At 44.6% G+C, this 14727-nt stretch overlaps 1 protein-coding gene across 5 annotated transcripts in view; it reads left to right on the top strand.

Moving 5' to 3' along the window:
* The window catches only part of ABCA1 (ATP binding cassette subfamily A member 1), a 136390-nt gene that overhangs the window by 28246 nt on the left and 93417 nt on the right, over positions 1–14727 (top strand). For all 5 annotated transcript variants that reach the window (XR_003964313.2, XM_030294117.1, XM_030294114.1 and 2 more), the window contains exons 3-5: positions 2073–2166; positions 6164–6305; positions 7590–7708. Coding sequence is in view for 4 of the 5 variants with exons in the window: in XM_030294117.1 (XP_030149977.1) it covers positions 2073–2166; positions 6164–6305; positions 7590–7708 (355 nt within the window). In the remaining variant the exon portion in view is untranslated. The remainder of the gene's footprint in view (positions 1–2072; positions 2167–6163; positions 6306–7589; positions 7709–14727) is intronic.

The raw sequence follows: 14727 nt of genomic DNA, 5'->3' as shown, positions 1-14727 counted from the left end.
CAGCCCCAGCACTGAAAAGTATTTTGAAAAGTCACCCATGTTCTTTTTTTTTTTAATTTTTTTTTCAACGTTTATTTATTTTTGGGACAGAGAGAGACAGAGCATGAACAGGGGAGGGGCAGAGAGAGAGGGAGACACAGAATCGGAAACAGGCTCCAGGCTCCAAGCCATCAGCCCAGAGCCTGACGCGGGGCTCGAACCCACGGACCGCGAGATCGTGACCTGGCTGAAGTCGGACGCTTAACCGACTGCGCCACCCAGGCGCCCAAGTCACCCATGTTCTTATCGCCCCAAGATAGCCACTGTTATCATCTTTGTATTTCTTTCAAAAAGAAGATTTAAAAAGAGTTTAGTAGGTAACCATAACAAAGGTCTCTGGAAATTAAAAATGGGTTATTTAAAATACCAAAATCCAACAACAAATGACAGCAGGAACAGAGAGGTTTTATTAATTATGATGTGTTCACAGTATGGAATATCAAAGTGGCCATTAAGATCCATATTTTAAGAGAATATTTTGTGTCATAGAAGACTTCCATTATGATGTTAAATAAAAAAGCAAAATATAAAATTATATATGCTGTATAATGTCAGTTTTATAGAGAAAAATATTCATGTATACATAGAAATGGCAAAAAATATTAACAGAAAGCCTTTGTTAGCTCAGTTTACTAGGGATTATCTTTGGGAAGTAGGATTAAGGGTGATTTGTGTTTACTTTTTTCTACTTTTCTGGATTTTTTTTTTTGAGAGAGAGAGAGTGAGTGAGTATGAATGGAGTAGGGGTGAAGGGTGAGTAAGAGAGAAAGCATCCCAAGCAGGTTCCATGCCCATTGTGGAGCCCTGTGCTAGGCTTCATCTTATGACCCTGGGATCATGACCTGAGCCAAAATCATGAGTCAGATGCTCAACTGACTGAGCCACCCAGGCACCCCCTCGATTTTTTTAATTTCAAATTTTTCACAATGAAAATATATGTACTTAAAGATCAAGAAAAAAAAATCTGTTTAAAAAAAGAAGGGAGGATTTTAGGACAGTGTTCTCTTGGCTTTATGGCTCTGCAGCCACAGTTGTAATTACTCTTAACCACAAGGCCCTGTGACTCTTCTGGGCTCTCTGGTGTTCATCCTAATTAGAACGTTAGAGTCTAGAAATGAAGGGAATAAAAGAGGTGAGAGTCTTTGCGTGAGCACCCCCGGTTCAGTTGAGTCATGTCTAATGATTTCCATACTGTCCCTAGACTTATTTATCCCCTGGTAACTCACTGAGGCAGGGTTTTCCTTTAGAGACACCATATTGTTTTCACCAGTGGATCATGCTTACTTGTAAGTTTACTGATCTAACCCACTGGAGAAGATGGTACCCAGACCTTGATGGATGGGGAAGAAGAACTTTGCACTTTTCCCAGCTTTCCAGTCCTGGAGGCACCCAGTTCAATATGGAACTCTGTGTGATTTTCCATTGTGCTTTGGAGACCTTTCTCAGCCCAATGGGGGGCAACTTTGTGTGCATACAAAGGAGCAGAGATGGTGTGTTTAGCACAGCAGGCTGCCTGGCTTTCTCCTTTCAACAAATGGTCCTTACCTACCTGACACTGTCCCAGGGCTGGGAATGCAAAGCTGACGGGAGTGTTTGCCTTCAGGGGGTGCTCATATTGTGGTGAGGAGGCGAGTGATAGATGATTTCAGGGGCTGGAGGAAAAGGCTCTGGGAGGAATATGCACTGGTTACTATTACAGGAGAAGGGCTTCTAAGCTCAGTCTGAGATTTTAGTAAAGGAAATGATGCCTGAGTAAGTCTGTCTTGAAGAATGAATAGTAAGTAGTGAACCAGATGAAGCAGGATAGGAAGCATTTTCCTTTCTTGAGGAGAACACGGAGATATGGAGTAATAGGTTACAGCATGAGAACTGTAGACAATTCAGTGTTGTTAAAGCCTGGAGAGTGGTAGGAGAGGCTGGAGATTTGATCAGTTGTTTAATTAACTTTGCTGTGGATTTCCCAAAGCCCAAGAGCATTAGGCACCCATGTTATTTTTTAAATTCACAGCACTCTGTCTTATTTCCCCCCTCAGTGTCAGTTGTTGCTGGAAGTGGCCTGGCCCCTATTTATCTTCCTGATCCTGATCTCTGTTCGGCTGAGCTACCCACCTTACGAACAACATGAATGTAAGTATCTGAGCATCCTGCCTGAGACTCCCCTGGCAAGCAAAATCCAGGTAGTGGACACAGGCTACATTTGACCTGTCCCAAGATGCTATCTTTAGGAAATACCACACATGATTTGGAACAGAAAAGCTTCTAATTTTTTGATAAGGCGTGAACTCAGGAAACCATTTTCAGTCTTAGCGAATGGTGATAACAGTAATTATAATAATAGCCAACATCTGTTTCATCCATTTTAGATCATGAAAGTAAAATAACCTTACCCATAAGTCGGAAAGTGGTGATTAAAAAAGCCTCCTGGGGCAATGCCTTAACTCAACTGTCATCTGGACCCTGCCAGTTTTTTTCATATGCATTACGTCTTTACTGCACAATTTGCAAATCATGGAAACATATGATTTTAAGCAGCATTTATATAGAACAGCTCAGATTGACTAATATTCTTTTGTGTGATTGTCATAACAACCTTGTATGATAGACTCCTCATTGTTATCTATTGCTTTAATTTCTTGGTAAGTAAATTGAGGCTCCAAGAAGTGCAGGGACTTGCCCAAGGTCACATATCCCATAAGTAACAGGTGAAATTAAGATCAGATCATCAGACTCCCAATCATGTGTTTGGATGGTGGCCTTTAAAACAGTGAGTGTAGAAAATACAGTAATGGCTAAGAACACAAGCTCTAGATGTCAAGTTACTTGGGTTTGAATCCTGGTTTCAATACTAGGCATATCACCTTGGGCAAGTGACTTAGCCTCTCTGTACCTAAGAGAATGACAGCACCTACCCCATGTGGTTGTTGTGTTGTTCTGCAATCACCGTCTTTGTCTCCTGGCTAGGCGTGCTGGATGGACTGACTGCAGAAATGCGCCCGTCTAAAGGGTCAATATTTATGTGGGAGGTTTAACTGGGATCTCTGTTCCATTGCTTCCATGACTTTTCCTACCATTAACCAGCTCCACTCACATCCTGTCAGCTCTACAGGCTTGCAGGATGCTGTTCCTCTGGGAAGAGATGGGGTTAGGGTCACCTTTTAATTGTGTTCTTGGTCTGGTCCCATCTGTCTCACAGCACATAATGACTGTTATTTACCTGCTAATTTGCTAGTGCATATTATACCCATTGAAGTTAAAAAAACAAAAACATGAAACCACAAAACCTCAAGAACATTCTACCAAATGTCATTTTTCTGATCTCACCAAAAAAGAAAAGAGCATAAAATGAAATCTATGCTCAATTTGTGGGCCAGGGAGGTAATTCTGCTTTTTCTTTTGGTGCCCTGAAGTTTAGTGAATGAATGCATGTTTGATTTTATTGAATCATTACCCTAAGCTTCACTGAAGTACACATTTTAGGGAAAACTCCGCTTTTTCATCTGCTAGGCTATAATCTCTCAGGAATGATCACAAACAGGCAAGATGGTGTAGTAGAACATCTTGCAGACCATCACGCAGACCTTGGCATCAGACAAATTGGGGTTTGTTTGGATCCTTGCTACACTACTTGCTGAGATTGTGCTCTTGGACAAGTTGTGAAATCTTAACCCAGAGCCCTCTGGATGTAGACTATAGGTTCTCAGAAATGTGAAGTTCCTATTCTTACAGAAGGCAGGTGAGACTTTAATCCCCCTTTGTGTACTTCTTGCAACCTTACCTCCTGCTCTCACCACCTTCTAGGGACATAGCCAGAAGAACAGAGAGCTCAGATAAAGCTTGCAGAAGTGTCTTTCTCTGGGAATAAAGGATTGGTGTATAACTGTTCCCCGTAAATCTTCCCCGATTTGGTCAAGAGCCATTAAGGTCGTAATCACTTCTGTGGGCCCTGGGAGTCCATTATGCTATTTGATTGTCCTCCTGTATATCCAGTGCCAAGTCCCCATCCTGCTTCCCCCCCCCCCCCCCCCCCTGGGGGATACAACCTATAGGAAAGGGTCTTTGCTTTACTCCACAAGGATCAGTCTAAAATAACTTCGCCTTCCATTGCCCTGTGTTGCCTGGACCAACATTACCCTGTCTTTGGTGCCAAGTATCTCCAGGAGGTTAAAGAGGAGAATCCCTTGATTCTTCGAGCGTTTGGTTGGGTTACATAAATTTCACCTGCATGAAGAGCAGCTGACTTAGGCAAGGGACCTTGTTTGGTTTTCCTTGAACTATTAACAGGGAGATAAGGAGGTTAACTGAGTAAATGTTCAACAGGCCAGAGTCCCTGTAGAGGTTGGCCACAGTGATCAGATCTTGTCACATCCTTGCTTTGGATGTTGCCTCTCTGGTTGGACTATGGATGGAAGAAAAAGGAAGAAGGACCCCAATATTGAAATTGCAAAGGGTAGCAAACTCCTGGCTATAGTTTACCTTCTGGGTAGACTTTGTTAGCACATTTGTATGAAAAGAGTAAGATGAGTAAAACAGGATTCCTGCTTTGGAGGATGGTGGTAGCTCTGAGGTGGAGAGGTTGTTCCTGGCTGGACAGTAGCAGAGTGAGTACTATTGTAGGTGCACAACCACAGTGCCTCAGTAATCCTGACAGGCTCACTCATTGAGCCTTTACCCTGTGCCAGGCACTCTGATACATGCTTTGCCTGTAAGAATGCATGCAATACTCACTGCAGCTCTGTGAAGTAGATTGTATTTTTATCACCATTTTACGCATCAGGAAACCAAGGTAGGAGTTTGGTAACTTGGCTGAAGTTGCTACTTAGCAAGTTTTGGGGACTAGATGTGAAACCCAGTTAGTCTAACCTCAAAATCTGTAAAGCTACATAGTTCTTCATCACCTAGAGCCACTGTTGTTTTTTTTTTTTTTTTTTTTTGTTTATTTATTTATTTTTGGAGAGAGAGAGAGATGTGTGTGCATTCAGGGCAGGGACAGAGGGGGAGAGAGAATCCCAAGCACAATCCGAGCTGTCAGTGCAGAGCCTGATGTAGGGCTTGATCCCACGACCCTGAAATCATAACCTGAGCCAAAATCAAGAGTTGGACACTTAGCTGACTGAGCTACTCAGGTGCTTTGAGCCATTGTTTTTAATGGCCATTAACTCTTTTAGGATCACAGATAACCCAGAGAATATGATGAAAGCTGGAGCCATGGCCTTTCTGTCCAAACCACACATGCTTGGTTCTCATGTTAAAAGCTCCTGGTTCCAGGGTTCATTTATCTTGATCCTCGTAAGGGGCACCTGTAGCTGACAACCTCACACGATCTGTGCCTTTGACACATGGGACCAGCCCCAGTCTCCCCAGTCATGCTGTTTGTAAGAAGCGCCTCCATAATGAAGGGAAAGAAGAGTGAAGGGGTGACCTATGGGATGGGGCTCAGTGTTTTGATAAGCGACAGAACAGCAATGACAACAAATATAGCTTCACAGATGACATCTGATCCCAAGTCAGCATGGTTATTAGGTGCCTTTGAGGAGCTTGTGAGCTGGCAGAGGAGGAGAAACTGAGATGTTTGGCCAACAGAGGACAGTGCCTCAGGAATAAGGGAAGGAACATGGATCGGGATCACGGACATGTGGGTTCCACTCCTAGTCCTGCCCACTGTCTCCTTGAGCATTCTTCACCTGACACTTCATCTGGCTGTGGTTTCCTTACAGCATGAAGGAACTGGATAGTAAGGTCATTCCCAGGGCCCCTCCACATTTCCGAAAGGTAAGGCAGGAGGTGGAAGGTCGAATAATGATGGCCAAGTGCTTGCTATACATCAGGCACTTTTTGTATATGGTCTTCCTCTACTACTGTCGTCACTTCCCCAGGACTGGGGCCTGGAATCCCATTCCCCAGGTGATGTCAAGTAGATTAAGAACTACTATCTGATGCCAAGTTTCTGACTCAGGGTAGGATGTGTCCAGAGGTGGCTGGTCTCTGTGATGTGGGTAATGGGACAGACAGAATTGGGATGAAGCAATGTATGGGTGGAACCAAAAGAGATAAAGGTTCCTATCAAGTCCCGGAATCACTTCAAGAATTAATGTTTCTCTTTGTGTTTTTCCTCTTGATTTCATAGGCCACTTTCCAAACAAAGCCATGCCCTCTGCAGGAACGCTTCCTTGGGTTCAGGGGATTATCTGTAATGCCAATAACCCTTGTTTCCGTTATCCGACTCCTGGTGAGGCCCCTGGAGTTGTTGGAAACTTTAACAAATCCATGTAAGTACTATATCAGGTTTTCTTTCCAAACTTGTCAGTTAATACTTTTTCTTCCTTTCTCAACCTCCAGAGAATTTTGAATGGTTGAATTTGAGTGAAGTTGCTTTTGTAAAGGTTTGAAGAATGAGGGCTGGGAGGATTGCCACCAGGATTTAAGACTATGGGGACCTTACTTTGGTGCATTTTAGGAGTAACAGTATGTAGCTAAGAGTCATGTGGTTGGGGGCCATATTTCTAGAAACTGGTCAATAAGTAGGGAAGGGGAGACATAGAGTTCTGTCCATTAATTATCCTACTCATTTAGCAAAACTTCCTGTGCATCTTAAATGGCTGCTCTCGGAGCTGGGGGAGGTGGTGCAGAGGTGAGCATGGGAAGGGGCCTGCCCTCAAGGAGCACATGGCTAAGGATCAGAGAATTTGGTCCTCTGCTTCCAGATCCGCTCTTACTCTGTCACTGCCCTGTCATACTGCAGTGTCCCTATGTCTGCAGGTCTTTCCTCTTCCCCGGGTATGAGCTCCCTGACAGCCAGGATGTTGCTTCCTTTGCTCTTGTATCCCTGGCTCCCGGCTTCAATATTGGACATAGTATGGACTTGATAAGTGTTTGCGAAGTGAGGAAGATTGAAGATTGAAGATTCTTGGAATGCACAGAACTGTGGCATGAGTTGGAGCGGACAAAGGACTCTACGAGATGTATTAAGACAGTTCTGAGGAAGCAGCAGTTGGGGCAGGCAGGGCCACATTACAGTGTTCATGGACCTCAGGCTTTGTAGCTTTCATGGACCCCCTTTTATAACTGTGTTGGTAAAAAAAATGAATATAATCTAGGTTGAATTCATCATCATATATATTCATTTGAATTTCTGAATTTCATTTTTTATTCTGATTTTAAAAGAAATGAAAAAATTTTGTGGACCCCTAAGAATATTCTGGGCCATAGGCACTGTGTCTACTGTGTCTCATGGATAAGTTGGCCCTGGATGTGTATGTGTGTGTAAGGGAGGGCTTCCTGGAAAGGAGGCACATGGGCTGGGCCTTGCAGGGTGATAAGATTTGGTTGTGTGCACACACGGAAGAGCGTGTAGGGCAAAGGATTGTGCCAGGTGGGCGGGAGCACGGGGTATTCATGGAGCTGGGGTGGGAAGTGGTAGGAGGGGACCGGAGCTGGCCCACAGGAGACCTGGCAGCCAGGCTGGGGCATGCTTTCCTGGCAGGTACTTTCCTCAAGCCAGAGTGGCAGCTGGTCTAACTGGGGCTTTTCTTCTTTTCTTGCACCTCCTACAGTGTGTCTCGCCTGTTCTCAGATGCTCAGCGGCTTCTTTTATACAGTCAGAAAGACACCAGCATGAAGGACATGCACCAAGTTCTAAGGACATTACAGCAGATTGAGAATTACAACTCAAGTAAGCACAAAGCCTTCTGTGTGTTGGTTCATAATTGGAAATTGACCTGCACGGGGGTGAGACGGCAGCCTGGATGGCCTGGCACTTGTTCCTTTTAGCTCTTTCCTGGGGAGCTTTCTTCCTCAGTGGCTGGGCCATAAGACCTCTCTGCAGGAGGTGTTTGAGAAGAAACGAGGCCGACTGTGAATTTGCTGGCCTCCTCCTGGGGACAGAGGAAAAATCCCCAGAGAGGAATGGCACAGGCCCAGCATTAGGACAATTGGGGGGTGCAGGTTGCTGCCAAGTTCATTTTTTTGGGGTTGTGCGTATGGTTGCTGCAAATGGGCGCATTTATAGACAGGGGATAATTACATGCGTATAAGAGTGGTTAGAGTTGCAGCTTGGTATGGATAGGTGAAAGTTAAGCCTTTATTTCTAAAAGGGAAATGCAGCTCATCTTCCCCCTGGTCATTCGGTTTAGTCTGATGGGCATTTGAAGTCTGATTTTAAAGAGTGGTCTTTATCTGCGATCTGGTGAGTACCTGGGTAGTTTTTCGCCTGCCACTGAGGAAGTGTCTGAGGAGCAGGTGGTTTGCTGCCTCAGGGATCGGCTGCACGAGTCAGAGTCACGGAGCAGCCTTCCAGGCAGGCAGTGGCCGGCCAAGGGGCTGGGGGGCGGGGTGCGGGGGTAGCGGTCTCCTGAGTTCAGGCAGTCCCGGTATACACAGTCTGTAGACAGTTGCAAAGCAATAATGAAGCCGACCGAGAGTCGGTCTGCTTTCTGTCATCACCCTGTGGTTCTAAACGATGTTGGTCATACGTTATTACTCCCCATCATGGGCCACTTGTTGCCACTGCTCCATCCGAGACAGTACTTTGTACTGAGTTTGGTGTTTTGGGAGGGTTGGGGAGGGTCAGCTTCTGGTGAAAAGCCTCCCAGTTTGTGACCCACTTGGCAAAAGAAGAAATGGTGTAAAGTGCTAGAATTTCAACCAGCCTTGGAGCGTTTTCTTGGGAAGACAGAACCGTGCTTTCGCTGGGCAAGAGAAGAGGCAGTGAGCAGTGTGGGAACTGATGACACACGGAGTCGTGTGTGGGTGGCATGGAGCAGGTGTTGCTTCCCCTCAAGAGAGGCGTGTCTGTGCTGAGCCGCCTGGGTCGGCTGCGAGGGGATCCTGGCTGACCACTCCGTGCTGTGTGGCCTGGCCATCCTCTTGCCCTGTAGGCCCCTAACCCTGCACACATGTGTCTGTCCCAGCACCAATCATAGTCACAGCCACCAAAGTCTCAGTCCTTTCTGATCTGGAGGGTCCCTGTCTGGTGGACCAGAGGATAGCTAGGGTTATTTCTCCTGCTACAGAGAGACCGTGTAGGATATATTATTTTGCAGCTTTGTGACTTTGTAAATAAGTCATTTAGGCCCTTTTAGGCCACTCTCCTCCTCTGTAAAATGGGGACAATAGGAGAACTTATCTCGTAGGATTGTTGTGGGGAATAACATGTGATTGCTTGAAAACAGCACCTGGCACATAGAAAACACTTTGTGAATATGATCTAGCATTATTTTGAAGTGGTGACATCTTGGGCAAACCACTTAAAACCCCTCTGAGCCTTAATTTCTCCAGCTATAAAATAACGGGTAGCTTGCAATGTAAAATGTCAAACCTAACACAGTGTCTGGCACAGTAGTAGATGTGTAATAACTGGGAGCCAGTATTACTCGTAGGTGTCAGTGAGGCATTTCTGAGCACCTGGCCTTCCTCTTATGCCTTTCAATTTCATGGCTGGAGAAACAGACTTACTGATGGGCCTGAGTTGTTAAGCAGAGTTTCAGATCTTAGTGGAAGCTTCATTAGATACAGAACCATTTTTCTTTTTGAGCAGCTGGAGACATGAATTAGGGTGGAGAAGAGAAGACAAACCTATGTCCAAAAAACGTTCTGTGCAAAACTCTGAAGAGAGAGGTTTCCTGTGATTTTGATTATATCATGCCAGTGCTTATTACCCATCTCTCCATTCACTGGTCCATTCCTTTTTCTGTGCTGCAGCTACTTAAATTGTTTCCACCTTTCTTTGCCTGTCTTGCATTCCTGACCTGGGCCTCAGAATGGAGGGAAATGCACAGGGATGGCGTTTCTTCCTAGGCGAAATCAGTAACTTTTTGCCAAATTCGAATAGCACTGTAGATTTCAGAGAGAATCCGAGCCTGGGGTATGTCCACGTACATCCTGACCGAGAGCCCTGTGTTTATCTGCACTGAGAGCCCTACTCACAGTATAATGGGCTTAGTTAGCCCTCTTATCCTGCCATTGGTGGGATTGGACAAACCCTTGGTCTGGAGTCTTGCCCTCATCAACCTTCTCTGCTCCACACCTACTTCCTGAATGGGACCTACCTCTCACATGGCAGCTCACTTTGGGTATTGATAGCTCTAATTAGCAGAAAATATTCACTACTCCCACTATACCTTCCAGACAGTGGGGCTAATTCCATTTCCCTTGAAATATTTAAAGACAGCTCTTGTGTTTTTTTTCCCCCTTTCTTCCTGAAGTCTTTGATTTTTTTTTTCTAGGCTAAATGTCCTTCATTCCTCTTCTGGATTGTTTTTTCCTCTCCTATTTCTGCCTCTCCTTTGGTTGTGTTTCAGTGTGTGTATGTCCTCCTTGAAGTTTATCAGAAATCACAGCAGTATTCCAGTGCAGAGTAGAAGGGGATTTTTGCCTCCCCTGTTCTGAGCAACTATATTTCTGTTAATGCAATATGAGATTGCATTAGACTTTTTGGCATCCACGTCACACTGTTGAGTTCTATTCCATGTGCAATCAACCAAAATTACAGTCTTTTAAATACACAGTATTGCAAATTACTTGTTCTCCATTTCTTAATCATGCTGTTGGTCTTTTGAACCGAGAGGGAAAATAATCTGTCTCTTTTTTATTTTACATTTTTTAATTCCCTATGTCATTTTGTCCTACCCAAACCATTTTAGATTCTGATTTTGCCATGTGTACATTTGCTGCTTCTTACTGTTGCCTGTCATGTAGGAATTTGATAAATAGCTCTCTTTGTTCTCATCCAAGACATTAATAACTATAAACCAAGGCTTGAGGTTTGGATCAGTCCACTGGAGACTAATAGCCCCTTTGGACACTATCGCTCAGGCTCTTACGGATTCACCAGCCTATGGTGTCGTCTGTGCTGGACTCCTGTTTCTGTGATCTAATTGAAGGACTTGTTATTTACTTCAGCTTGTATCTGCTAGATTCATTGAACTATCCACAGATAATTTGTGTTTGTGGGGGTCTCTACTCAGATACTACCTCCTATTCCCATGGTTTCCTGGGCTAGAGAGTGTGATTTTACTTCTACTTATTGGATTAGACCTTAGAGGTCTTTTAGTTCATTTATAGATAAATGGGTTGACTGATTCAATCATTCAGCCAATATTTATTGAACGTAGTATGTACCAACCACTGTTCTAAGTGCTGGGACACAGAGATGTACAAAACAAATATGGCCCCTATTCATATGGAACTTCCAGAAAATAATCTGACTTAGAAGGGGGAGGAACTTTTCCAAGTTTGCATAGCCACCAGAAGGTTAATCTAGGAATGGAACACAGCTAAATGTGTGCTGCTCCATGAAATTCTCTTTCTACAGAATTCTCTTTCTTGTGCTGTTCCAATAATCTTTCAACTGAAAAGGCCTCTAATTTTCAGAATTAAATCATAGACAAGTCTAATTATTCTTGAAACCATCCTAATGAGAAACCCATGTAGGAAGCCTTACAGAGGGTCCCCACCCTGTTTCCTCATCACTGGAACTTGTTGGACATTTTATTATTTTCTTCCTAAACCTATAACCACACAGGGTAAGCAGTGGTTAAATTAATGTTTGGGAGTCCATATGAGGAACATTCATCCTTCCTAAGTCCCTATCATGACTGCAACCCAATGGAAATATAAAAATTGAACAAATTCTCAGGAACTCTAGAAGAAATGACAGATTTATATTCTGTCTCTGTGAGATGCAGACTGGCAAAGATTAGTGTTTCTCTGGATGACTTTTGTGTAGTATCTGAGATTATTTCAATGGCAGACAGATGACAACTTTTAATTTTAACCCATATCAAATTGCAACTTCATGGGGATTATTGCATAGAAGGATGTAAACTAGAGAAAATTAATTTAAAGAATACATAGTTTTATGTGCATATGGTAAAACTTGTGAGAGCAGTTTGTAAATGATGGAAAATTGGAAAATGCTGGTGTAAGAGAAAGAGTTTGGGGCTTTGGATTAAGATTTGTTTGGGGAACAAATTCAGATTCTACCCTTCGTTGTCTGTGAATGTTGGGCATATTTAGATTATCTCTGACCCTCCGTTTACCTAGAACATAGAGATTAGTTACCCCAAGGGTCATTGAGCATCAAATCAGATGACATCTGTGGATGGCCAATGGTGGAGGCACAGCACATAGTTGACACACAATAAATCTGATTTGGTTCATTTCTCCTTCTGCTCCTGGCTGACTGTTTGGCTTCACCAATTTGTTCGACCTCTCTGGGCCTTACCTTTCCTTGCCTTGAAATTGGGACTTTGGCAAAACAGCCTGAAAATGTTTCATCTTAGAAACTTGGTCAGTACTTGGATAGGGGGATCACCTGGGAGTACCCAGTGATGTGGACTATTCCCTAGACTGTAGTTCTTGAGGGCAGGACTGGGCCTTGTTCATGACTCTCCCCCACGTATTAGCACAGTAGCAGACACATGGCAAGCCATCAGTGGACCTTTGGAGAATAAAAGTGAGAGAAAATACCTGCCTTTTCTCCTTCACAGAGTATTTTGAGGGTCAAGTGAGAGTACTTTGAAAAGTGTAAAATCCCAGCACATGTGATTTTCAAGTTGATTCCCTTATGTGAACCCAAGTCAACTGGGCTGTAAATAATAATGACAGAAGTTCTTAAGACAGTTTCGGGTCTCTTTTTTCCACAAGGTTTACCTTCCAGAACTTTACAGGAAGTGCTCCCATGAACCTGGAAGACTGGAAGTAGATTTACTGAGAAGCTAAAGAAGTTTCACTTTCTAGCCCCCTGTCAAGGACTTGGTAGGAGTCTTAGCAATCAAAAACTGTCCAAGTAGGATTTTTAAAAAAATACTATTTTTCATAAAGAGAGTCCCCCCCCAAAGTGTGTCAGCTTCAGGCCTCACAAACCTGCATCTGCTCTTGTCAGAGGCTCTTGGGGGGGCAGGAAGAACTGCCACCTTCCTCAACCTCCTCCTTGGTGCCTGCCCTCAGGCTCTGTCACCAGTCCAGTCCACCTGCCCCTCTTTGGTGAATCTGGCATGTTCAGATGGGGTGACTAGCACATTGGCCAGAGCCAAGGCCTCCCCAGTGGGGCTGGTGCTGCTCAGATCAGGATTGGTCTGGAGAAGATGTTTGCTCTGTTCTGTCTTTACTGCTTATTTCCCTTTGAGCTATTTAAATGCATTGCTTAGTCCTACCCACCAGGCTTACTAGCCAGCTTCCTGCTGAACATTTCTGCTCAGGCATCATCTTTGCCCCAATGCCGGAATGTTCTCTATTGACTCTCCTTCATCTTTAAAATTTTTTTTTTTTTTTCTTTCAACGTTTATTTATTTTTGGGACAGAGAGAGACAGAGCATGAACGGGGGAGGGGCAGAGAGAGAGGGAGACACAGAATCGGAAACAGGCTCCAGCCTCTGAGCCATCAGCCCAGAGCCTGACGCGGGGCTCGAACTCACGGACCGCGAGATCGTGACCTGGCTGAAGTCGGACGTTTAACCGACTGCGCCACCCAGGCGCCCCACTCCTTCATCTTTAGATGGCACCATGAGGCCAGGCTCCTCTTGACTTTGTTCCATATACAGGATCAGGACTTCCTGCTTGGCTGGAAGTTGGGAAATGCACATCCTGGGGCTGAGGTTTCTTGCCCTCCTGAGTGGACCATCCTCACATCCCCTATAAGAAGTTCCCAACTCCTCTATTTTCACAGTTAGCTAGGCTCTTGTCACTGCCATATACCATGGCTTCTCCCTCAGCCTCACCATTGCTCATGCTGCTCCAGGACAATTCCTGTACCTGTGGAGGTACTGTGGAGGTTCTCTCTCTTTATCTGCTATGGCCTGGCCAGATGGACAAGGCTGTGGGTAGGTTCTGTGGTGGCTGGATGCCCCAGTCTCCCCTGCCTAAGGGATTCAGCAACTTCCATCCTTTGCCAAGATCTTAGCTCTCCAGGTGTCAAGCCCAGTCTCACATTACAGTCACCATAATGCTCTTTAACAGAAAAGCTCAGTAGGTACTCTGTGGGACTTCAGAAGATTATTTTCTGGACCTGCTTCATGAATTAGGCCAGGCCAGTAGGTGGGACAGTTGAGAGATGGCTTTCAAGCTATATGTAGGGCTGGCAAGTTACACATTTCTGTGGATGCCATGTACACCAGAGTCCATGTGAGTGGTACTCCTCTGAGAAGTATGCTCCCTGAAGTTGGGTAGAGCCTACATGGCTCTTTCTATGGCCTGGGGTACCATCTCAGCATCTCCCAGCGCAGGCCTCCTGTGGCCCCCGATTCAGAGACTTCTGCAATGCCTTCTGTCTAGAATGTAGAGCCCTCTGAAGCTTATGAAAACTTTTCCAGGAAAGGACAAGGAAGAACTTTGGGCATTTTGTCACTGGGCTGGAGATGTCCCTTTGGAGGACATGCCGCATCATTGAGATCAAGGGTTGGAAAGAGGAGGGGGGCGGTCAGGGCAGCAATGCATGCATCCCAACATCTTGACTTGTGTCTTTAGCTTCTCCATCCCTTCAGCTAGATTTTTGTATGTCAGTGGCATGGCTATTATTTTCTGTATATTCATGGTACAGATCTGGTTTGTTGGACTTTCTCGTGTGTCTCTGTAAGACTTTTGTAAGTCCTGAGGGTTATGCTGGATTTTACTTAAGGAAAAGGGCCATAACTTTCTGACTGTTGGATTTACTGGTAATGCTGAGAACTCACTATGTGGACCTTTGATTCTGCT

This window comes from Lynx canadensis, chromosome D4 (assembly GCF_007474595.2).
Source record: "Lynx canadensis isolate LIC74 chromosome D4, mLynCan4.pri.v2, whole genome shotgun sequence".
NCBI lineage: Eukaryota > Metazoa > Chordata > Mammalia > Carnivora > Felidae > Lynx > Lynx canadensis.
This window is presented reverse-complemented; position numbering and strand designations above follow the sequence as displayed.